This window comes from Callospermophilus lateralis, chromosome 5 (genome assembly GCF_048772815.1).
Source record: "Callospermophilus lateralis isolate mCalLat2 chromosome 5, mCalLat2.hap1, whole genome shotgun sequence".
Lineage (NCBI taxonomy): Eukaryota > Metazoa > Chordata > Mammalia > Rodentia > Sciuridae > Callospermophilus > Callospermophilus lateralis.
Window position 1 is genome coordinate 61,255,455 of NC_135309.1, and position 24,449 is coordinate 61,279,903.

The window sequence follows — 24,449 nt, forward strand, 5'->3', positions numbered from 1 at the left end:
AACATATATGGCCTGTAATCCCCTGCAAAGGTTGTATGTAGGAGGAATCATGCTTCTTTTTCTCTGGAATGAGTCTTGGTACTCCTGCCATTCTGTCATAGAACTTCTAGAAAGTGTGGCCATGGTCCAAACATAGTTGTGGAAATAGAAAGTCAGTAGTCAATTAGGATACCAGGTTAGAAGAGTAGAGCAGAACATTCTCATGCCTCCACAGACCATACTGTTAACTTCTCCACAAAGGTTTAGGGGGTAACTCTTCCATAGTTCCTGAGGGCCCTTTTATTCAAGAGGAAACTCAAAAGATCCCATTTTTAAAGTCATCTGGCTCCTTCACATATTCCACTCCTCCTCCATTCCTTTTCCCAAGCTATAGCTATTGTCAAGGGAATCAGAAACTCTTGGCCCATTGCAAGCACACATTGAGATGTTTTGCAACATAGCATTATTTGAGATCATTCTGAATCTCTTACTTCCTACATAAGCTTCCCATAATCAAAATGGTAATTGCTGCAGAATTGTATCAGGAGACTACTAGAGGCAAGTGATTTGACAGCACAAAATCAGAATTCTTAGAACACAGGGGCAAAATCCTGTGAATGTGAGTTCAAGTCTGTTGTATGATGCTATATTTTCTATACTACTTTGATCTACTCACCAAATAACTCATCCTCAACAGAAATGAGTGTGCAAAGTGGGTTAGAGCAGAAAGGGAAGTAAAAAATGAGAAAGGGGTTGAAGAGGGCATATATAGATTGAAATAAACTTCCTTTTTGCATCAATTTAGTCACAACATTTTTATTTCCAAATTATATTAATGAAAAATATAAAATGTCTGTAACCACCTAAAAGGAAACCTGAGAAATAGTGCACTGTTCCTGATCGAAAGTAATGTTAACACAATTATATAGACTATTTGAATGTGTTTATTTCTCTTTATTTTAGTTAAATGATGTATTTATTCACTTGCAGCTATTGCTGCCTTTCCTTATGTTAACTAAAAATCATATCCATTTTACTTCATGGTCTTTTGTAAACAAAACAAAACAAAACAAAACAAAACAAAACAAAACACTCATGGGCTGAAATAGGAATGCATGAGGTATTGTCTCGGGATTTTCATTGATTGTCTCTTCCATAAGGAGGCATGAAATTGGTTTCGGCTAATATGCAGTTTTGTAACATATGTTTGTAGTTCTTCTTAATCAATGAAACTCTTGGACTTATGGTGCCAAATATAACCTGCATTCATTTATATCAGTAGTTGCTAAAAATTTAATTCCATTCCTTGGGATTCTGTTGCAAGGTTGATGATAAGAAAAGAAAATTGGTGTCACATAATGAGTTTTTCATGAAATCTGTTTTCTTCATTTTAAAAGACTGTCCTTTATTACAATGGTACTATACTTCCATTCTTCTTTTAATGTTGAAATAAATTCTTCCCTTTATAAAACAATGGTGGCAGTAGGTGGTAATTGTCACATTGTATCCTTAATGTTTTTAATTTAGCAAAATAAAAAGATGGCAAGCCAATATTTTTCCCCATTTTTTCACTGTATGAGGACAAATTTTCCTCATATTAGAAATCCAAACATCTGAGACTAACTGCTCCATATTCTATTCTGACTTAAATGTTGTTTTTTTTTTTTTTTTCTAGGAAGCAACTTAATTATACCAGAGATGGGTGATAAAACAATTTAACTTCAAAGACACTTTTCAAGTTGTAAAATACTTGATACTAGTAGTTTTGGTTTTAACTAAAGATATTTTTGAATTAAAAAAAAATCCTAGAACTTCTGAGGAAAATGAGAAAGCTCTTTCTTCATCTACATGAACAAATTTTAAGAGTTGATGTTCATTTAGGGTTCTCCGTTGTGACTTCAAAGTAATCAGGCTAATAAACCATAGTCTGTCTTTGGAATTGTCAGGTTTTTCTTTTGTTGGGGAATCTGAAGTTAGCCAGAAACCAGCTACTGATCACAGGATGAAGGGGAGAAAAGCCAGACAGCATGAGGCCATGCTTACTTATATCAATACATACAATTAACCACTCATACACACTTTAAAGTTAAGAGCTGGAATGATAACGTCTGCTAGGGGGGAAAAGTGTAATTAAGTATTCCTTAGTGTTTTATCTTTAGTAATAATCAACTTTGTGCAACATTTTATCATTCTTTTCATTTGCCTGCTTCCTTTTTACTGGGAGTTCTCTTCAGAATTCTCAGTTCAAAATTTTGAAGATCTTAAATTGATTTTTAAAGACAGATAATAGGCAGAATTTTATACTTTGTTTTTATTTTTTAACGTGGATGTAACTATCACTTTAAGTTGTTAAATCAATCAAAAATTGGGAAACTTTTGTAAAAAGCACTGTGGAGGCACTCTAACGACATTAGTTTCAATATAAATACAAACAACAACCTGTTTTCAAAAATGTGTGTTGCAAATATATGTATACACACACACACACACACACACACACACACACACACACCTCTCCTGCTCAGTTCTTTTTTTCTTTTTTGTTTTTATTTGTTTGCAGCCTCTAGTTTTGTTCCCATTAATTGCTGATTTTATGAATGAACTACTCTTCTTCCCCGTGCCTCTGGGACCCAAATTCCAGCAGCCCAGTTCCCCTGTGACTTCAAACCACGCTTTTCTGATCCCTGGCTGTCCCTGCGTGGAACTGTCCTGTTTCCCGCCAGAAGTCTGATCCCGGGCACGGTCTGTGGAGTGGGAGCTGGCCAGCGCCCCACTGGAATCCCAGTGACTGTAAGCGCATCCAGAAGGAGCAGGACAGAACGCCCAGGCTGTTGCAGCTGCGGGGCAGAGGAGTTAGGAGGAGTTGGCCTGGAGCCTGGAGGCAGGAGGCAGGCGGGTGACTCTCCCGCTGCTGTTGGGAGGAGAGATACACAGCCCCAAGGACTCTCAGATCCCGAGCTGCGGCTGGAGTGGGGGACAACTTCTTCCAGTTGACTCTGTGGTCACCTGGGAACAGTTGGGTGGAGCCGGTGCGTCCCAGCGGAGCTACTGGGCACTGGGCTGGGCAAGGTGGCGCTGCGGAGCCCTGGGGCCCCCGGCAAGCTTGGGGGCGCGAGCAGAGGCGGGGCTTCCATAACCAGCCTGGTTGCTGGCTGGTGGAGACGGGAAGCCATTGCATTCCAGTCTTCCCCACCTCTGCTTCTCCGGGTTCGAATTCAGCCTCTGGATCTCAGCCTCCAGAGAAACTACCACAAGAGGAAAGAGCATCCGCTTCTGGAACTACTTCTCCTGAGGGTAGTGGAGTTTGCTTAGGGTCACAGAGGCCGGGGAGCGTGGGAGAGGGCTGGAAAGTACAGTACAAGTCCGCAGGGCGCGGGCTACCATTGAGGGTGGGAGGCGAGGGCGCTGGGCTGGGCTGGAAGGCAGACTCCCAGCTCCTCCGGGTGCCTGCGTTGATTTCTTGTAATATTCTGCTCTACACCCACCCGGTTTTCCCAAGCTTTACCCCAGAATTCGTTGAGGCAACCTTCTGGGTGCAAATCTCTGGTTGTGTTTCACAGGATCCCTCCAGAAAGGGTGACACGAACTGCAGTTTCCCTCCTTGAGCAGTGAGGACTGGAGATCTTCGCGGAGGGAGCCACGGATCCTGAAAGAGGACTCTGGTAGGGTTGGGACAAGAACTGCCTCTGACCCGTGCCCCGATGCTCTTGTCATGGCTAACAGGAATAGGGGCTGGCATGATCTTTCTGCACTGCATGCAGAGACTTCTGTTCCCTTATTTCTGGGATGATTTCTGGTTCCTGCTGAAGGTGGTGCGCTTTGGAATTCAGATCACAAAGTGCAAATGGAGAGGCGAGCAGGTCACTGTGCTGGATACATTCCTGAGCCATGCCAAGAGGCAACCCCAGAAACCTTTCATCATTTATGAAGGAGACATCTACACTTATCAGGATGTGGATAAAAGGAGTAACAAAGTGGCGCGTGTCTTCCTGAACCATTCCTCACTGGAAAAGGGGGACATTGTGGCTTTGCTGATGAGCAATGAGCCCGACTTCGTTCACGTGTGGTTCGGCCTGGCTAAACTGGGCTGCGTGGTGGCCTTCCTCAACTGCAACATTCGCTCCAACTCCCTTCTGCATTGCATCCGCACCTGCGAGCCCAAAGCCCTAGTGGTGGGCCCAGGTAGAGTATGGGGTGTGATCTGCTTAGGCAGAATGTAAACAGATCTATTTTCCTTTTTCTTAAAAAGTTTTTCATTTGTTCTTTTTAGATGTACATGACAATAGAGTGTATTTTGACACATTATACATACCTGGAGTATACATATATACATAGTATATAATAGTGTGTGTGTGTGTGTGTGTGTGTGTATATATATATATATATATATATATATATATATATATAGCCAATGGCTATATGCTGGACCGGCAGTCAGTGACGGGTATGATCCAATTGCAATGGTATCAACCTAAGACAGGAGGCTGACGCCTAAAGGTCAGTTACCTAAAGGTCAGTTTTCCGATGACCACACACACACACACACACACACATACACATACATACACACACGAAATAAGTATAACTTATTCTAATTAGGATCCCATTTTTGTGGTTGTATATGATGTAGTTTCATTGGTTGTGTATTCATATATGATCATAGGAAAGTTATGTCAGATTCATTCTACTGTCTTTCCAATTCCCATTCCCCTTCCTTCTATTTATTCCCCTTTGTCTAATCCAATGAACTTCTGTTCTTCCCTCCTCCTCCCTAATTGTGTGTTAGCATCCACATATCAGTGAGAACATTTGGTCTTTGTTTTTGGGAACCTGTTTTCGTGCCTTCCTTTTCCTTTAGAACAGTTCATAATTAATAATTTTAGATGTGTGAAAATGTGTGCATGCCAAGGGAATAAAATAGTTTTAGAATTCTATGGCAGGAGGTTTAAAGCCACCCATGCCCCTTTAATCATCCACTCTTTTGTAGATTAGTAAATATCAAGACAGCTTCAGAAAGCTTTTATGAAATCTCTGCTTAGGATATTGCTTAGGGTGGAGTTTGCTTAGGGTCACAGAGGCCAGGAGGGGTGTGGGAGAGAGCTGAAAAGTACAGTACAACTCAGCAGGCTGTGGGCCACCTTTGAGGGTAGAAGGCAAGGGCACTGGGCTGGGCTGGAAGGCTGACTCCCAGAGCAGAAAGTCTCAGGATATTACAAGAAATTGATTCAGGCACCCACATTTTGGGAGGGGACAATTTTACTGCTCTTGGTACCTTCTGTCTGTGCAAGAATAGAGAGACAAAGAACTTGTTTGGTTGTAAGTCTTATCAGATCTAGAAAAAAAAGTTTGATGAATAAGAAAGTTATGTTGACTTCATTGTGGAATACCTATTTGCTTCTAATGGCAAATTTATCAAGGATGATTGCATTTGCAAAACAGATTTGTTTACTCTGAATTTCATGAATTCTTATCTTCATGCCTGCTCTTATTTTATACTGTCTGCAAGATAGGATTTGCCAGAGCAAGGTTGGGCTCCTACCTGCCAGCCAGTGGGCAGACTTTTGGCAGACTCTAAGTCTCTTCCTCTCTAACACTGCTTCCCATGTGTGCATCATTATTATTTTCTCTGAGGAAGTTCTACCCTTCCTTTTCTCCCTATGTTGGTGTTAAGATGGGTTTGGCTACAGATACTTACACTGAGCTGTGAAGAAAAATCTTTGGAGTAGTTATTAATTAACCAAGAATCTAGGAAGATGGATAGCTTAACAAAATGGAATTGAAGTATGAAAAATGATACTTATTTGATACAATTTAAATTATTTATGCAGATTCTTCTTGCATGGGCTAGGAAAGTGAGGGAGTAGGAAGAGTGGGAGGATTGGTGGTAAGTACCTTGGTGCAAATAGTTACATGTTTTAGATTAATAGATATATACTTAAACCTTATAGATAATTTTTAAATTCACATAGCAATGTGGAAAAATAATCTAACTTATAATAACCTACATATCTCTAAAGTATATAACTGTATTATATAATTTTTGTATATAACAGAAAACTGAGCTAGGCAATATGAAAAAGGTCAACCCTTTAAAAATTCTTCCTAGTTATCATTGTCCTTCCAGCTCAGCACAAGGCCTGATACAGTGGTAAAATGTTTACTTTCAATGTTGTTTCATTTTTAAGGCTGCAGGAGCTGAGAAGCCAAAGAGTGTCCTTTGGGTATTGTTTGTTCATTTTGTTCTTTACTCCTATCTTCCAAGATTAACCTCTTATCTTGGAAAGAGGTTAACCAGCATGTTTAAGTTTCAGTGATCTGTAGCAATAAGTAGAACAAGTGGTCATACAGAATGTTGACAAAGTGGTAAAACAACATCTATTACAGAATGCAAATATGAATGTAGCAGGATGAGCGAACATCTGAGTGCTGCAGGAAAAATGACCTAGTTTATTGATGGATACATTGACATTTTGTCATATCTGTCACATTGCTCAACCTGATTATATTGTGGAATTCCCACAGCCAATGTAAACCCCAAGTTATGCCCCAAATGATAAAGGCATAGTTTCCTTCATAAGAGCAAATTGAAAGGTCACAGTATCCCTGAAAAGATTCATGTGTCCATGATGTTGAGGCCAGTCTGAGAAGCATCCCCAAACAGGTTGTCTGAAACATGATTTATCTTGAAGTGTATTAGGCTGGTTACCTCCCAAAATAAGAGTGTTCAGACTTTGCTGTTGACTGAATCCTTGCTTAATTAACTCTAATTTTGCAGTTTTATTTATGTTAGTTTTTGCTTCACTTGCCAGTCAATAACTGTATTATTCCCTTGTTTTTGTTTTTAACACCAACAGCTAGTTGTTGGTTTTTCTTTTCTTTTTGTTTGTGTGTTTGTTTGTTTTCAATATAGAAAAAGATAATTTGGGGTACTAGAGTTTCAAGTCAAGACTACTTAGATAGTTTGCTGGATAAATAGATAGCTGGAACCTCTAACTTACATCTATGAACCATTCTTTCTAGCATATCTCCAAGACATAAATTACATGTATTTTTCAAAGATAAGACCACTTCTTTTTTGATTAAAATTTTGTTTGTTTGTTTGTTTTTGTTTTGGCTTAGATCATATTCACTTCTCTGTAATTAAAGCTTATACCTTGAATACCATATTCTTGAAATTTTGAGTTGCATCAGTTAATAAAATATGTACATAGTTTTAAAGACTATATATTTTAGAGTTTTTAGATTCTTTTTGAGTATTTCTGATGGAGATATACTAGTAAATCATTATGTCCCTAGGGAAAGTATATTGAAGTGGAAAGACAAATCAAGTAGGTTAGACAGTGTTAAGCCAAACAGGTCTGAATTTCATATGTGCTTTTCCACTTCATAGCTGATGCTTTATCTGTGTCACTTTACCAAGTTGCAAAGTATAAATAATACTATCTATTTAATAGCAGCTTTTGCAAAGTGACTGAATGCCTGATATGTACTAACTAGATACTTAGTGAATTAAAATAATTGCTATTATGATTGTAAAGTCATTCTGGAACTTTTAATAAGTAATATCATTTGGACTTTGCTCTACAACCTAATTTGGTGCTAGCAATATGAAAGATTAGTATAAAGTTTGTTTGAAATAGGACCTTGAACACATTATGTTTTAGAAAAATTATATTTTTCATAGGTCATATAAAATCAGTTTTAAACAGGTTTTATAGGCCAGACCAGATAAAAACCTTGGTGATAGATCACTGTCTTCTAGACTAAACCAAAGGAAACATAGCAGCAAAGTCCCCAGGCAAATGCTACTGTTATTATCAAACTCTCCACAAGGGCTAGAGTCATGGCTTAGAGGTACAGCACTTACCTAGCACATGTGAGGCATTGGGTTTGATCCTCAGCAACACATAAAAATAAATAAATAAAGTTATTGTGTCTACCTACAACTAAAAAATTAAAAACAAATAAACAAAACTATCCACAGTTGCCACTTACTCAAGACTGACCATGGGTATGGCACTACCAATAATGCTGAGAAGCTAGAGCAGTTCTGTAGTTTGGAATCTGAGATGAAAAGAAATTAAGTAACTTGTGTAAAGTACAACAGCTTAGGAGGTTGCAGAACCAGGACTGAAAACCTGGCTTCTAATTTAAGACTCTGCTGTACTACACGGTCCACTTGTTTCTGGGACTGCCAATTTATTTTAATATAATTATGAAAAATATGCATTCAGGTTACACAAAATTTTAAAATAAATTTATCAATATTATGAAATGAGATTTTTCTATACACAGATAATTAGAAAAAAAATCAAAATACTTAAAAAGTTATCATTGCTTTCCCACATTGTCTGAAGACTCAAAAGTAATAACAAAGAAGTCTTCTAGTCTCTTATCCCTGATTTTTTTTACCTCTGATATCTACTGATATCTGTTTATCTACTGATCTGTCCTTTTCTCTTTACTTAGAATGAATAGGAAAATGTTAGGATGCTTATATATCATTTATATATTATATGTAATCTATGTCCTTTATCATATTAAATATATAACATAAAATAATATATAATTATAATGTGTAATTAATTATTATTATAAATTATATGTTAATATATAACATGTCATGTAATATATAATACAATATGTTAATATATAATAATAATAATCCCTTCCATTTTAAAGAAATTTATAGATTACAAAGTGTTTTTATATATCTTTTTTTCTTTTTCACTGTGGCCACAAGAGTTAGATACTAGCTTTATTTTAAGGATGAGGGCAGCAAGATTCCCCTGGGTAAGTCACCTAGTGATGCTCATGGGTCTAAGCAGTGCCACATGGGAACTGGAGTCCAGATTTGTCCTGATTGATTTTCTTATGTTAATCAGGATATCCTGCAGTGTTTGTCTTCCTTCTAGCTCGATTTATTGCCTTTTCACCATCTTCTTTCTCCCTACCCTTTTCTTTCCTTTTCTTTCTCACCTTCTATTTATCCACCCACCTTCTCTCAGTACCTTTTCCACTGAACTTTCCCTCCCACCTCAGGTGCGCTGTGGCTATTTACAGTGACCCCCGTAACTCATGACGTTTCCTTAGCCAACTGCCAAACACATTGGTGTAACCTTGAAGAATAGTTTAAGAACTAGATTGTAAGATCTTTGATCTGAGCAAGTTTATTTTGGTTTCTACCAAATTCTCAGGACTGAGTACAAAGAAGATATTCAATAGATATTTATGGCTTGGATGAATATGTGGATAAATGATTGAATAAAAACAACAAGTACATTTGAGCACTTAGTAATTCTTTGTTTTTATTTATTTATTTATTTTTGTTCTAATTAGTTAGACATGACAGTAGAATGCATTTTGACACATCATACATAAATGGAGTATAAATTCTCATTCTTCCAGTTGTACATGATGTAAAGTTACACAGTCAGGTAGTCATGTATGCACATAGAGTAACAATGTGAGATTCATTTTACTGTCACTTCTAGCCCCATACTCTCTCCTCTCCTCTCATTCCCCTGTGCCTAATCCAAAGTACCTCTATTCTCCCCTAACTGCTCTCCACTATTGTGAATTAGCTCCACTTATCAGAGAAAACATTTGACCTTTGGTTCTTTGGGATTGGCTTATTTCACTTACCATGATATTCTCCAGTTCAATCCATTTACAATAATTTCATTCTCCTTTAAGGCTGAGTAATATTCCATCGTGTATATATACCACAACTTCTTTATATTCATCTGTTGAAGGGCATTTAGGCTGGTTTCATAGTTTAGTTATTGTAAATTGAGCTGCTATAAACATTGCTGTGGCTGCATCACTGTAGTATGCTGATTTTAAGTCCTTTGGGTATAAACTGAGGAGAGGGGTAGCTGGATCAAATGGAGTACCATTCCAAGTTTTCTGAAAAATCTCCATACTGCTTTCCCTAGTGGTTGCACCAATTTGCAATCCCACCAGTAATGGATAAGTGTAGCTTTTCCCCCATATCCTCGCCATCATTTATTATTACTTGTATTTTCTTGATCATTGCTATTCTGACTGGAATGAGATGGAATCTCAGTGTAGTTTTGATTTGCATTTCTCTATTGCTAGAGATGTTGAACATTTTTCATATATTTTTTGATTGATTATATTTCTTCTTCAGTTCCTTAGCTCATTTATTGATTGGGTTGTTTTTTGGTGTTAAGCTTTTTGAGTTATTTATATACTTAGTAACTTTTAATTGACTTTTATACAATTGCCAATAAATAGTCCACTTCGCTCTCAATTTGATAACTGGCTTTGAAGATAGAGATGTGTTGGGGATTCCTTTTCTGTGTTGTTTGGTATTTGTGTTGCTAATCATTAGAATCACTATGCCCAAGAGGTAAAAAGTACTTTAGATACCCTAGGCATCCACAAGATTTCAGGTTCGTGTGAATATTTTTATCTTGCTTTCTCTCTTTTCTTAAAGAATGACATGTTAAATCATTATTATAAAAGAATAATTTAAAAATTCATATTTCCCTCAGCTTATTTACTTTAGAATTGATAATATTTTACATCTCAACCTATTTTAAAGAATTTTGGGTTTATCTTCTCAAGAAGAAAGTTCGGATCTTTTCTATACACACAGGAGTGCATACAGCTGTCCACTGTGAGTTTTCATGAGCTGTTGCACTCAGACTGAGCAGGGCAAATGGCTAACAATAGGCCATTGTGATTCCCTAAAGGGCTTTCAGTCATAAAGGCAATTGCCTTATAAAGATCAAGAGTAAGAGTTAGAGGGGAAATAAGACTTTTCAAGATTTATAGAATTTGAGATTTATATATTGAGATAGATAAAATAACTGGCTCTTGCAAACTTTATTACCAGTGTATTATGATCTTTACATGCTATTTCAGTTTTCAGGACATTTAAGAATTTTTATATATATTTAGTACAATGACAGTATATATATATCCCATCTTAGACTAAGCTAGGTCAAGTATTATCTCCACTTCAAAGGAAACAATTGATTTCACTGGTTATAATTGATTTTACTGGTTACTACAGTATAATCACAAAATTAAACAGAAAATCGTGTGGATGGAGAAGAATTATTTGATAAATCATATTGAGAACAACTGATTTTAAAATTAATTATAATGAATAGTAATGTGTTATAGTCTGAAATATTAGGGAATGAATTTTGGAGCTTAGTACACCTGTATTAAAGCACAAGTTGCACGTTTATTAATTTAGGCAGGTCAGTTAATTTTTCTAACCTTCATTTTCCTTCAAATTCCTATATTTGATCTTTAAAAGTAGAGGTAATACACATTTCCTAGTGTTAACATGACAATTATTTAATACTTGCCAAAATAGCTGTTACATTATTGATGATGAAATGGGTTTGGGGGCCTGATTTTAAGTATAAATATATCTCAGTATGAATTGCTTTAGAACATTGCTGCTTAAACATTAATTTTCTTAGAAACTATAGCCTTGTCTTGCGTTCTCTGACATGCCTGTTGATAGTTATAAGCATCTGGTAAGATCTATAATTTCATTTTGTATCAGTATGGAAAGTTCAAGTGAACCATTTATAGTTGATTTTCATATTAGGCTTATTAATGCATAACATTTTGTTTTTTGTTTGTATTTTGGTAATAGGGATAGAGCCCAGGGCCTCACCCATACTAAACACAAGCCATACTACTAAGCTACACCCCCATCCCTACATAAAATTTGAAAAGTTTAAAATTGAAATATTTACCAGTGCATAAAAGCTATAATTGATTGATTGCCGTCCTATACCTTTGAAAATATTAGTCTGTTCCATGTAGAATAAGATAATATAAAGCTTTTAATGCAGCACAAAGAACATAATTCATAACCAATGACATATTACAGAAATAGATGAAACTTTTATCCATTAATTTTATAGTCCCTGAAATGTGAATAGGAAATATAATACTAATATAGAAACAAGAAATCAAATTGTGTAAAAAGTGCTAAAGTATCTTAAGTAGGTATCATAATTCACGTTTTTGTTCTTATGATCCCATTTAACATAGTGCCTTGCATATGGGAGAAAATATGTGCTTCTAAAAAGAGCATGTTGCTTTTAAAAAGACAGTGAGCCTTGCAGTGTAAACTATTAAGGATCATAGGAAATCCAGATGTCTCATTTTCCAATAGTAGATTACTATCAGGACCTGAATCTATCCTGGATCCCATGGTGCAAAGTTCAGTTCCTTTTACCAGATTTCTACCTACACATACAGTGTGTGCTCAGGTGCAGTCAGCAGAAGGAAGGAGGAGGCACATGTCCATCTTAGGAGGTGCTTCCAGTTCTATAGGTGTCAAAGATAGTGCATTTCACTGAAGAGTAAATCTTCATGAAACAAAATCAAATTTCCTTGAAGTATTTAAAAATTGCTACTGTTACAGGGCTGCGCCCTCTGGGAAACTGAGGCAGAGTGAGGACCTCCCACCCCTTTTTAAACCCTGATTCTTATAATCAAGTCAGAAAGATTTCAGACTTATCAATGCTCAGAGTAAGGGTCGTGAGTCTATTGAAGGGATAGGAAAAAGGAAAGGGGACATCTTCAAGGGGAAAGTGGGTCCTGTCAGAGAGGAGAGGGACAGTGTGCTCCCTCTTACACTCTAGTTTTATTGGGGATCCCAGAAATATTTCCAGAGAGTCCTGCCAAGGTCCACCTCTTGACTTTGACTGACAACTGTTGACATCAGATTTTCAAGACCCCACTGCCATGACAATTCCAGGTCACTTTGGCCCAGGATGAACAGTTCTGACTGGATTCTTAACAATAAATTCTTACAGATTTTATGGTTAGGAGGAATTATCCTTATCTCTCTGAGTTTGGAGATCTGATCTGTGAAAAGGGTCACAAATGTATCCCTCTTCATGGTAACTTGGATTCCCCTTATTGGCATTATTTCAGGCCTTCATTTTTCCTGCAGATAATAGGTTGTTTGCTAAGGAATGTGACATATCCTGTCCAGGCAAGCCATGCAGGGCTGCAGGCATATTGCTTCTTGGAAAAGAAAGCATGTGGGGGTCATCAGAGTGGGCCCATTTTGTAGAATCATTCCCTTAACTTGTGTTCCTATCACTTGCACCTGTCTGTCCCCATCACTACTTTGTGTCAGAACTTTTTCAGAATTTTCCTTTTTTTTTTTTTTCAGAATTTACTTTCAAAGTGATAAAACCTTTTTCATCTTGTTAAGAAAAATTGGCAGTGATAAGTATCTGGTGACACTTTTTCCTTTATGTGGCTTTTCACATTTTTGTTTCAGTTTTCATCATCTGCGTCCATATTTTCTACCACTGTTGAAGAAATAATTTGGTTAGAAAAAATTCCATTTCAGAATTCTACCTTTTTCTACCTCAGCCAAATCAATTTAATTAAAAAAAAAAAAAGAATTCTATTTCCTCTTATTCATGGTCTTTTCAGAATTTGCTTTTAAGATTGATTTTGTGTGTGTGTGTGTGTGTGTGTGTGTGTGTGTGTGTGTGGTGCTAGGGATTGAACCCAGGGCCTTTTGCATGTGAACAACCCTCTACCAACTGAGCTATATACTCAGCCATTTTCTTTTTTCTTGCAACCATCATCACTGTTTGTTATACCCTGTGATTTCAATCAAAATTGGGGGTAAAAATTAATCATACTATAACTTTTGTTGTACTTATTTTCCAATTTTAGACATTCCTCCTTTTATATGTTATTATTATTTGTGTATGTGTATGTGTTTGATGTGGTGTGTGTGTGTGTGTGTGTGTGTGTGTGTGTGAGATATTGGAGATTGAACCCAGGGCCTTGTATATCCACACAAGCCCTCTATCACTGAGCTACATCCTCAGCCCTGGACATTTGTATCTTTAAGAACATATAGGGGCTGGGCTTGCGGCTCAGCGGTAGAGTGCTCTTCTAACATATGCGAGGCCCTGGATTCGATCCTCAGCACCACATATAAATAAAATAAAGGTATTGTGTCAACTACAACTAAAAAATATTTTTAAAAAGAAGAGAAAAATTTTAAAAAGAACATATAAAAGTACACTATGAATTTATAATTCCGAGTGAAAGATTTGAAATTATGATGAGCAAAATGGGTCAGTTCAGAGATTTATGAGTATAAAATGCCAGAAAGATTGAACAGACAAAATCTAGAATTAACATTTAAAAAAAGATTTCAATCCTTTGTCCTGCTTTTCCATTTGTTTATGACTTGTCTTTCCTCCCAGGCTTCCTTGTGGATTTTCCTTTCTCCTTGCCAAACAATCTGTATACAGCAGTATCCCCGGTCTGTAAAGAACTAAGTATTTTCTCTAGAGTTTTACGTTTTGTTTTATTTGGATTTGTTCTAGAAATAAACATTTAAAAAACATTTTAAATTTCTAATTTCCCCAACAACATATAAATTCCTTAGCACTTCTATGCTTTATCTGGCTTCTTAGAGGTTTTGAGAACCTCTTAGTCACATTTCTCTTGCTGCTTCTTTATGACCAATCTGAGTTATAGATTTAGAAAGAGTAAATCCCAAATGCATTGCATTATAATAGATCTAAGTGGTAAATGGCAAATGACTTCATCACATAACAAGGTACTGATTTATGGTTCTAGAAAAATGTGTAATGCAGAACTCCAAATTCAAATTCAAAACCAAATGTAGATTATGATTATTTTTAGTTTTATTTTAAAATTTAGAAAAAATATAATGCTTTAGATGTAACTATATTTGCAGGTATTGAACATTCTGATAGAAGTCTCTTGTACATTTAATAGTGTTATTTTTTAATGACTGCTGGTTTTATGAGGTCTATAAATATAGGTTTGAGTTAATAGAGGAGTTAAATTACCAATTCTACTGTCTGTCAACTTGTGACCTTGGTGTAGCTATCTCCTAGAGCAGCTAAAATGAAGTACCCCAATCTGGGTGGCTTAAAACAAGGGAAATGTACTTTCACAGTTCTAGAGACTGGATGTTCAAAATAAAAGTGTGAACAGGGCCATGCTCTCTCATAATGCTCTTCTGGGGATTGCTGACAGTGCTTGACATTCCTTGCATTAACTCTAAAAAGCCAGTGGGTATTATGTTTTAATAACCCCAAGGATATTAATGTAGATTTTTAAGATAAGTAATATGTCACTCAGAAGTCCTGTATACTTTAGAAAATTATAACATATTATAGGAATACGGAAATATAATTGAAGTGCCCAGGTTGAATATAGCAGTTGAACTCTACTATCAGAGGTCCATTTTAAAGTCAGGCACTGTTAAATACAAAAGAAATATAAAGAATGTAAGTAGTTGTAGATCTCTCTACCCTAGGGGGCAGGGGACAATATTCTACTCAGTTATATAAAGGACTATGCAAGAATGATGGCTTTTTGTTTCTTTATCCCATCAGGTTACCTTGATATGTAATATTTCCTCCTTAGGGACCCACTCCCACCTTCTGTCTTCCTGCTTTCCCATCAATACCTTCTTTCTGAGTAGATGACATCTTGTCCTTCATTAATGGCCAAATTAATGAACTCTGGTTTATCTCTCTGAATAACTCAATGTATTCCTACCTTAATGGTTGCTGTTTTATTTATCTTAGCAGCAGGTTCTAACTGAGAAAAGTATTGTTCTTCTTTCCTAAACATTGGCTATTAACTACACCCTTATCTTACCAGAGTCCAAAGTCTTTTTTGGGGAATTTTCTATTCTTCCTTCTTTCTTCTTGTTTTCTTTCTGCCCAGGGCTGCTTTTGGAGACTCTATTCTCAGCTCACTCTCACCTGCCACTGTCACATCCTCCTCTGCATGGAGGATCTTATGGCTTTACCTGGAAGGCATTCTTTTTCTCCTTGGCTTTCAAAGGCTCTTATCTTTAGTTCTAGCTACATAGAGAAAAAAGGAATCTCTAAATCTTGTCACTTAGCTTTTGACTCCAAAACCACATTGAGCTTATGATTCCAGATCTGCCAGGGGATTTTTTCCCAAGTATATTTCACCATAGTAGAACTTCACAGTGACAGACAGATGACTTTTTTTGGAATAATCATCTACTAAGTTGCATTAAAAAAAAAAAAGTTTAGTGTAGTATTCTGAATTCAGAGTATTAAATTCTATTTAAAAATTGAAAAATATTCATAATTTTGATAATGACATCTCCAGAAGTCAATCTGAATTGGTCTACTTTGCATTGTTCAGTCAAGTGGTAATCAGATCTCCCTTTAAGGTAGTCCTGTTGACACAGAACCATAACATGGCAGTGATATTACTCATCCCAAATGAGAAGAAAGTCAGCATTTTATATCTTTGTTTCAACACAAAAAAGTAAACTCACAGTGAATGGTTTGAGGTTTAAGTTTTGTTTATTTATTTTAATCCTTTGTGTTTTTTTAGATTTGCTTGGCATTATAGAAGAGATCCTTCCCAACATCCCCCAAAATGTCAGTGTTTGGGGCATGAAAGATTCTGTTCCCCAAGGGATGATTTCACTCATACAAAAACTGAGCACATCATCTGAGGAGCCTGTGGCACGTAGCCATCGTGTTGCCTCAAGCCTCAAGTCCACGTGCCTATATATTTTTACCTCCGGAACAACAGGTATGTTCCAATTATTTTTAAGGCTAAAGAGGATTACAATGTATTTTCAGCCATGTATAGGTCTAAGCATCTGAGAAAGCATGCATGCAAGAAGACCTAAAGTTCTCGGAACTCAGAACTTGCAAACAGGAATGAAAAATTAATTGCTTTGGCTTTCAAAAAGTTCATTGTTTTGACTTTGGAAAATCACATGTTCATTGACCTTGGTCTAATTTGAAAAGATTTTCTTAGTTTCATAGAATGAAAAGCACTGGAATGTCTGAAGACCTTCCTTAGCCTGTTGCTCAGTGTCAGATACTTGGCTAGCTTTTATGGCAAGACCTTTGCCAGCTTCTCTGATCCTCAGATTCCTGGTCTCTAATATGAAGAGATTAGTTTAAATAGTTCCTAATTATTCATGTATTGAAGCAGTCATTAACTAAATTGAAAACAGTTCTATTTCTGTGAAAAACTTAAATCCTAAGCATAGTCCAGTTGTAATTGCAATTTAAGCACAAGTAGCTGCTCTCCTAATTTTCCTAGAATAAATATAATGTAACTAACAAGATTTGGAGGGTATCCCAGGTTTAGGAAAAGATAAATAATCAAAAAAAACCAAAAATCTCAAATTTTTAAGCTTTTTTTTTTCAGGGGCTGGGAGCAGTAAGCAATAATGATAAGAAGGAAAAAAAGAATAATAAATTGCTTGAGAATTTAAAAATGCTTAATTTTGATTTTTTAGGAAATATAAATAGTATTATTGATTACAAGTGAAATAAGCTTTTGTGATTAATTTAAAGATGATTTAGGCAGGGCATGGTGGTGCATGTCTATAATCCCAGAAGTTCGGGAGGCTGAGGCAGGAGGATTTTGAGTTAAAAGCCAGTCTTAGCTAAAGTGAAGCATTACGCAACTCAGTGAGACCCTGTATTTAAATAAAATACAAAATAGGGCTAGGAATGTGGCTCAGTGGTTGAGTGCCCCTGAATTCAATCACTGGTACCCCCACCCTAAATATAAGTAAATAAATAAATATACACATATAAATACATACAACTTATATATTTATATATATATACACATATATACATATATGTATATATACATATATAATTTAAAATTTAATATACATATATTAAAATATTCTGTTGCTAATTTCTTATGTAAAGGTAGTACTGTAAGTACCACTATTGCATAAGAAAAGTTTTTCTTTATTTTAATGACCTATTTGATGCCTAAATGCAGTCTCTTTCTTGACTGTGATTAGAACAGCTTTGATAAATTAACTGGAAAATGCTAATGTGTATTAGACTGTCAGCATAAATTCAGTCTGATTTTGTACTTTGAAAGAGAGAATAAAATTGTTGAAATGATGTTCTTTAAAAACTTCCAGAAGTACTAGCCAGTTTGTCTTTATACTTATTTTCTTGTGAAAAGTCAAAAATGAGTCTGGTCTTCAAAACAGTTCTTACTTCTCCACCCCACAGAACACAGACAGATCATAACAGCTTTGTTCTTCAAGAATTCAATATACTATGGTGTATTGTGCCTGTTGACAAAATTACGAAACTCTCCTCAATCTGGAAATAATTACTGTTTTTGTCTGTTTGATTGCTTAGCTTGCTATATGACTATGACTATGCTTTTCTTATATTTGGGGCTTAAAGTCTCTTTTTTGAGATTGGCTGCAGGCCAAGATAGTTTACACTCTATGGGATCCTGACTGGGGGATGTTTTAGGTGTGTGAAACACAATGAAGTGGTGAAAACAAATTGTATGAAAGAAAAGAAATTTATTATTCTCAGGTCCTTCAGAGGTTAGGGGTGCCAGTGGAAGGTCCAGAGGCAGCAGGGAACTCAGCCAGAAGGTAGGGAGTGAGAGGGCACCATGGGACTAGTCCTTTCTATGGTCCATAGACATACCTATGCTGCCTTTTGGTGGGGACTTTCTTACATAACTCCAGGGCTGACCATTAAGTTTTTCATGGTCAGTAACCCTGGGGTGTTGAGTCAGTGAGATGAGGGACAACAAGTGTCTTATTTCACAATCACAGGCAGGGGGAAAGTGTTCATTAAATCTGACAGGATACAACTGGGTTTCAAATAACTTATGACAAGGCCTAAATATTGACACTGAGATAGCGACTCTATTAAACAAATTCATGGTACTCACCTTGTCTCTAAGAGATAACTTACCTTTAGATATAGGAAAGGTAGTGCATATTTGGCCTAATCTATCTTCTTGGCCTTCTCTTTATCAAAGACACGCTCTCTATTCTTTTGGTCTTGACCTCTTGGTCTTGGTCCTCTTGCTCTCACCATCGTCTTGGAAATTTCACTCAGTCCTTCTCTTGTTTTGATCCTCCAATTCAGGGATACTTAAAGTTGCTTTACTTTTCTTTTTTCAGTGTGCTGCTTTCAGTTGTTATCTGATAAAGAGTATTTGGGAAGTATGTTTTCTTTTAATTGCTCACATGTCCAAATTATCCTTTTTCTATCCTTACACAGGAATGATAGTTCGTATCGAATTCTAGGTTGGAATTTATTCTTAGTGGGCTCTCGAAGGCATGCTCTATTATTTTTAGACTTCCACTCTATATATTGAAGAAGTCTTTCTGCTTTCTTATCCTTATGTAACTTATCTTAGTTTTTGTTTTCCTTTCTTGTAATTTTTAGAATCTTTTTTGAATCTTCATGGGTCTTTAACTCCACACTGACATATGCTGGTCTTATTTATCCATTTTTTTCTGGAAATTAGTATGTCTATTTTAATCTAGGAAGTCATGTCCTGCAGTTCTAGGAACTTTTTTTTTAATATTTATTTCTTTAGTTTTAGGTAGACACAGTATCTTTATTTTACATTTATGTGGTGCTGAGAATCGAACCCAGTGCCTCACGCATGCTAGGCAAGCGCGCTACCACTTGAGCCACATCCCCAGCCCAGTTCTAGGAACTTTTTAATTGAAAAATGAATATTCTACATTTCCTTTTCTTTCTTTCTACTTCTATTCTTTCTGTCCATTTTCTTATTCTTTTATATTTGTTTAATTTTTTCACTTGTTTATCTTTGGAACTCTTACATTTTTGAAGATTGATCTTCCTGGAATAATTCATTAATTTCTTAATCTTTTGTATCTTTTTCCCTTTCCTTACCTTTTTGGTATTTTTTTGTGAGGTTTATCTTCCAATTCCTTGTGTTCTCTGAAGATTTCTCTTTTAGAACTGTATGTTTGTATTTTAAATACTTTATTGTATCATTTCTTTTAGAGTATTAATAAAAATACTTTTCTAAAAATTTCTCCTCTCTACCTTATTTGCTTTCTCCAATATCTTTTTTATCTTTTGATTAGCCTCTATCTTATATGCTAGAGAATTTCCATGTATATTTTAAAATACAGACAGTAAAACACACACACACACACACACACACACACACACACAAACACACACAAAACAAACAAAATTATGACTAGACTCTGCATGAGCCTGAGTGGGACTTATCTGCTAATTAGTTTCATTGTCAAGGACATTTTTGGAACGATCCATGATTATCACTGTCTTTCAGTTTTTACATGTTCAGATTCCTCAGGTAGGAATCTTGAAGACTAGAGCCAATTGAGTGTTGAAAAGGAGTTGGAAGTATTTATATGCTTTTCTTATCCCCCTGTCTATCAACCTCTGTTCTTCCTGATGCTTCCTGAGGTCCATATTTTTTTTTTCTCCAGAGAATAAACCTTAGTATTTTACCAGGATGGAGGAAGAATTGTTTCTTATGTATTACTTCTCATAAAGCTACCTTTTATAGTTCCATGTTGGTCTCTTAGTCTTGAGGAACCTGGTTCCCATATCTCTGAGCTTTTCTGAGGTTCCATGAGGGCAATTCAACTGTCTTCAAGGCTTCACCTAAGTTCAGCTTGAATGTGTTGTCACTCACCACAATGATCTATCACCCTTAATACAGCTTGTTGTCCCCTCCAATCCCATCCTGGTTGTCCTGATGTCCATCAGCACCTAGTCCTGTCTTACTAGGTGACTTGATTAGGTGGCCTCAAGAACCTATAAGAGAGGCTAAGCCTGGACAGAGCAATCATACATTCAACCACTGCCATAAGTAGCAGGAGGAAAATGAGGCTTACACCTGTTGTGCTATGCCTGGAACCAGTTAACCATCACCATCAAAAGATTTCCTTTCATTTCTCCTCTCCTTCCTATGGATTCCTTCTTTCTTTAACTATTGTTCTCCAATTTCCAAAATTAATGCAGAAAATATCTCTGCTTCTGAATTGAATTTGTCTTGGCATTTTCTATCCTTCCTAATCTACCTCTAATTCCCCCATCACTGGACACATCCCTATTCCCACTTTTCTCCCTGGCCCCATCTCAATGCTCCATTCAAATTAAGGGACATGTTAAGAGTTCCAACATCATGAAACCATCAAAGTTAGAAGAACCAAAGACTCTGGAGACCATTCAATGTACTATTTCTCAAGGAATTTTTTTTTCAAAGAAATGCAATAAAAGTTTTAAAAGGGTTTAATGGACATGCAAGTTTGAAAGGACATTGATATAAATACTGATGTTTCTGTACTGCTTGACTTCTTGAGATCTTTATTGTTAATATGCTTTCTAAATATTTTAAGTAAGATGTAGTTTTAAGTAAGATGTAGTTTTATCAAACTTAATTTATTCTTCTGGTATTTTTTTTTCCTTTAAAGCTCTAAACTCTATCAACTTTTGATCACTTCCACATGTTGCATAAGCTCATGTCCATTGTTTCTATCAAAAAAATCTATCAAATACCTTGTATAATTTGTAACAAATTATCGTTATCATTATTCATTTAAAATTAAGCAACCTAATTTAGTTTATTTTAATCAAAAAGAAACGTGCCTAATAAATTTACTAAAGTGCTTTAATGAGGTAACATAAGCATGTGGGAGAAAGCTGGATTGAACGTCCTTCTTTTCTTGACCTGCTTCCAAGTGAAAAGTTATTATTTTAAAAGTTGAGTTGCCATGGGATCCAGGGAAGAAAACTAGAGAGGAAAGGAAAGCTATGTTTGGTTAATGAATGTATGGAAAAGCTTCACCATTGTTTACAATGGAATCTGATATGCTATGATGATCACGTTGTAGGATGGGTTAAATGTGACAGAATGAAAGACTCCTACTTGGAGCTGAATTGTTCTCTAGAAAACTTCTACCTCATGTATAATTTAGATTTGTATTGTGATTTGCCTCATCTTTCGAGTTTTTTTTTTTTTTTTAGTTTTTATAGCAGATATGGGTCCTTGAAAATTACAGTATCTCAAACTATATAAGATATAAGATTCTATAAGATTCTAGAAATTAATTATGGAATAACTCACACTTTCCTGGCCCCTTTTATAAAACTTATAGAACACTTTGATGTATTTTGTCTCAATTTTTTATATAGTTCACACTGGCATAGGACTTCTTTCATGGCATAGGACTTCTTTCATGGCATAGGACTTCTTTCATATATATATATACACACACACACACACACACACACACACACACACTACACACATATATATATACACACACACTACACATATATATATATATATATACACATATATATACACACACATATTCTTTCATATATACACACAAATACATATATATTCTTTCACATATAGGTATATATCAGAGTTGTTATTTTATGTCAGTTATGTATGTGTATATATTACATTAATATGTGTGTGCATATGACATTAAATAACAACTCAGCTTTAATAAGGAATAAAAAACACTTTATTCTGAGTCAAATATGGTGACCATGGCCTGGGAACACAGATTCAAGTTACCCTACGTGACAAATTCTGCCATAAAGAAGATTACGTGGCTGGATGTGGTGATGCATGTCTGTAATCCCAGCAGCTTGGGAAGCTGAGGCAGGAGGATCATAGGTTTAAAGCCAGCCTCAACAACTTAGTGAGGTCCTAAGCAACTCAGTGAGGCCCTAAGCAAATCAGCAAGACCCGGTCTCCAAATAAAATACTAAAAAAGGGCTAAGGATGTGGCTCAGTGGTTAAGTGTCCCTGAGTTCAAAGGTTACATGAACATTTATGGATAAAAATTATAAATAAATGCATTCAACAGATACATTGGAGGAGGCATTACGTAGGCAGGCTACTACAAGGTGTGAAAATCTCTTCTGTAGGTTTCAGATGTTATCTCATAACATTCTTAGCTATAGGGTTAGTGAAGGCTGGAGATCAGTTAAATTTAACATGATATCCCAAGATTTTACCTAATAGACATGATAATGTTAAGTCACAAGTAAACACTAAACATCAATGGCTATTTTTCTAAAGAGCCTAAGATGATTTTGGCTATCTATCTTCAATATTGCATCTCTATATAACCATGATATTTTACTTAGCAGAGGTCCAGCAGTCTGCATTATCTTTAATGTAGAAGTGGCTTCTTTAGAGTGCTTCAGCTTCACAATGTGTGTGTGTGTGTGTGTGTGTGTGTGTGTGTGTGTATACCAGATATGAATGTCTGTTGTTTATAAGTTCCACAGTTTATGTTATTTTATTATAGTAGCCCAAATGAACTAAGATAGTCAAATATTATATGATTCTATTTATGTCCAAAGTCCAGAGTCGGTTAACTTGTAGAAAAAGAAAGCAAATTATATACATATCCTTTTTTTTCTTGTCTTCTAGGTCTACCAAAAGCAGCTGTGATTAGTCACTTGCAGGCTTTAAAGGGTTCTGCTGGATTGTGGGCTTTCGGTTGTACAGCTGATGACATTGTTTATATAACCCTTCCTTTGTATCATAGCTCAGGATCTCTCCTGGGAATTTGTGGATGTGTTGAGTTGGGTAAGTTTTTTTATTTTTTAAAATAAGTTTTCAAAATATCTAATAGTTAGAACTTGTGTTCACTAAAATTTAAAGTTCTCAATAGAATTCAGAGTCATTACATGTCTGTTATATAATTATAAAAATATAATTAAATAACCATAATATTTTTATAACATAATATTTATTATAATACATAACATGTATTATGACATAGAGTAATTCCTGAAGTAGAAAAATCAAAGTCCTGGGGGATTTGTCCATGTGGTTGGAGCTAGCTCTTGATTGGGCTTCTTTCTCATTATGATTGCTCGTTCCCTAATGGTCTTCCCCCAGATTCCTTAAATGGTGGTGCTAGTATTTCAAGGGGTGGGGGATGTAGGAGTCAAAGAGATTATTTTATTCACATTCTATTGATCAAAGAAAGCCCCAATTCAATATTCAAGGTGTAGGAAAGATAGAGCCCACCTCTTCAAGGATAAAAAAACAAATTCACATTACAAAGGTAAGGGTGAAGAAGGAATTGTTGAGATCATTTTTGCAAACACTCCATACTAAACACCCAGGAAGTCAGCCAGTCGAGCTTGAGACTGAGTAGCTCCCATTCATAAACATACAAGATTATGTGTTCTTTACTAGCCCTAAAATAATACGTACTGATCATTCATTACTACTTGCATATGTCTAAAATACTATAAAAATAATCATTTAAAATAGAATATTTAGAATATAATCAATACTTTCCATAAATAAAGATTAAATACATTAAATTTTTCTGTATATGTATGAATATTTATGTGTGACATGCATTGTGGTCAAAACTGGGTTGTTGGAGCTAGAACAAGATAGCAGCTGAGTAAAATTCTCTGGTGATTGTTTCCCCACAGACACACCAAATTGAACAGCTAAACACACAACAACCTATCTTCACAAGAGCTAAGGAAACCCATTGACAGATCATAGTGCCAGTTTTTAATATAACAAAAAGAAAAAGATGCGTAACAGACTGATGAAACCTAACAGTATGGGCAGATTCTAACAGTCTCCACCCATGG

General features: G+C 35.8%; 1 protein-coding gene across 1 annotated transcript in view; it reads left to right on the plus strand.

Moving 5' to 3' along the window:
- The first annotated feature begins 3,680 nt into the window (after positions 1-3,680).
- The window catches only part of Slc27a6 (solute carrier family 27 member 6), a 52,883-nt gene continuing 32,114 nt past the window's right edge, over positions 3,681-24,449 (plus strand). Inside the window, exons 1-3 of the mRNA XM_076855915.2 lie at positions 3,681-4,161; positions 16,375-16,578; positions 23,257-23,415. Coding sequence (XP_076712030.2) covers positions 3,681-4,161; positions 16,375-16,578; positions 23,257-23,415 — 844 coding nt within the window. The remainder of the gene's footprint in view (positions 4,162-16,374; positions 16,579-23,256; positions 23,416-24,449) is intronic.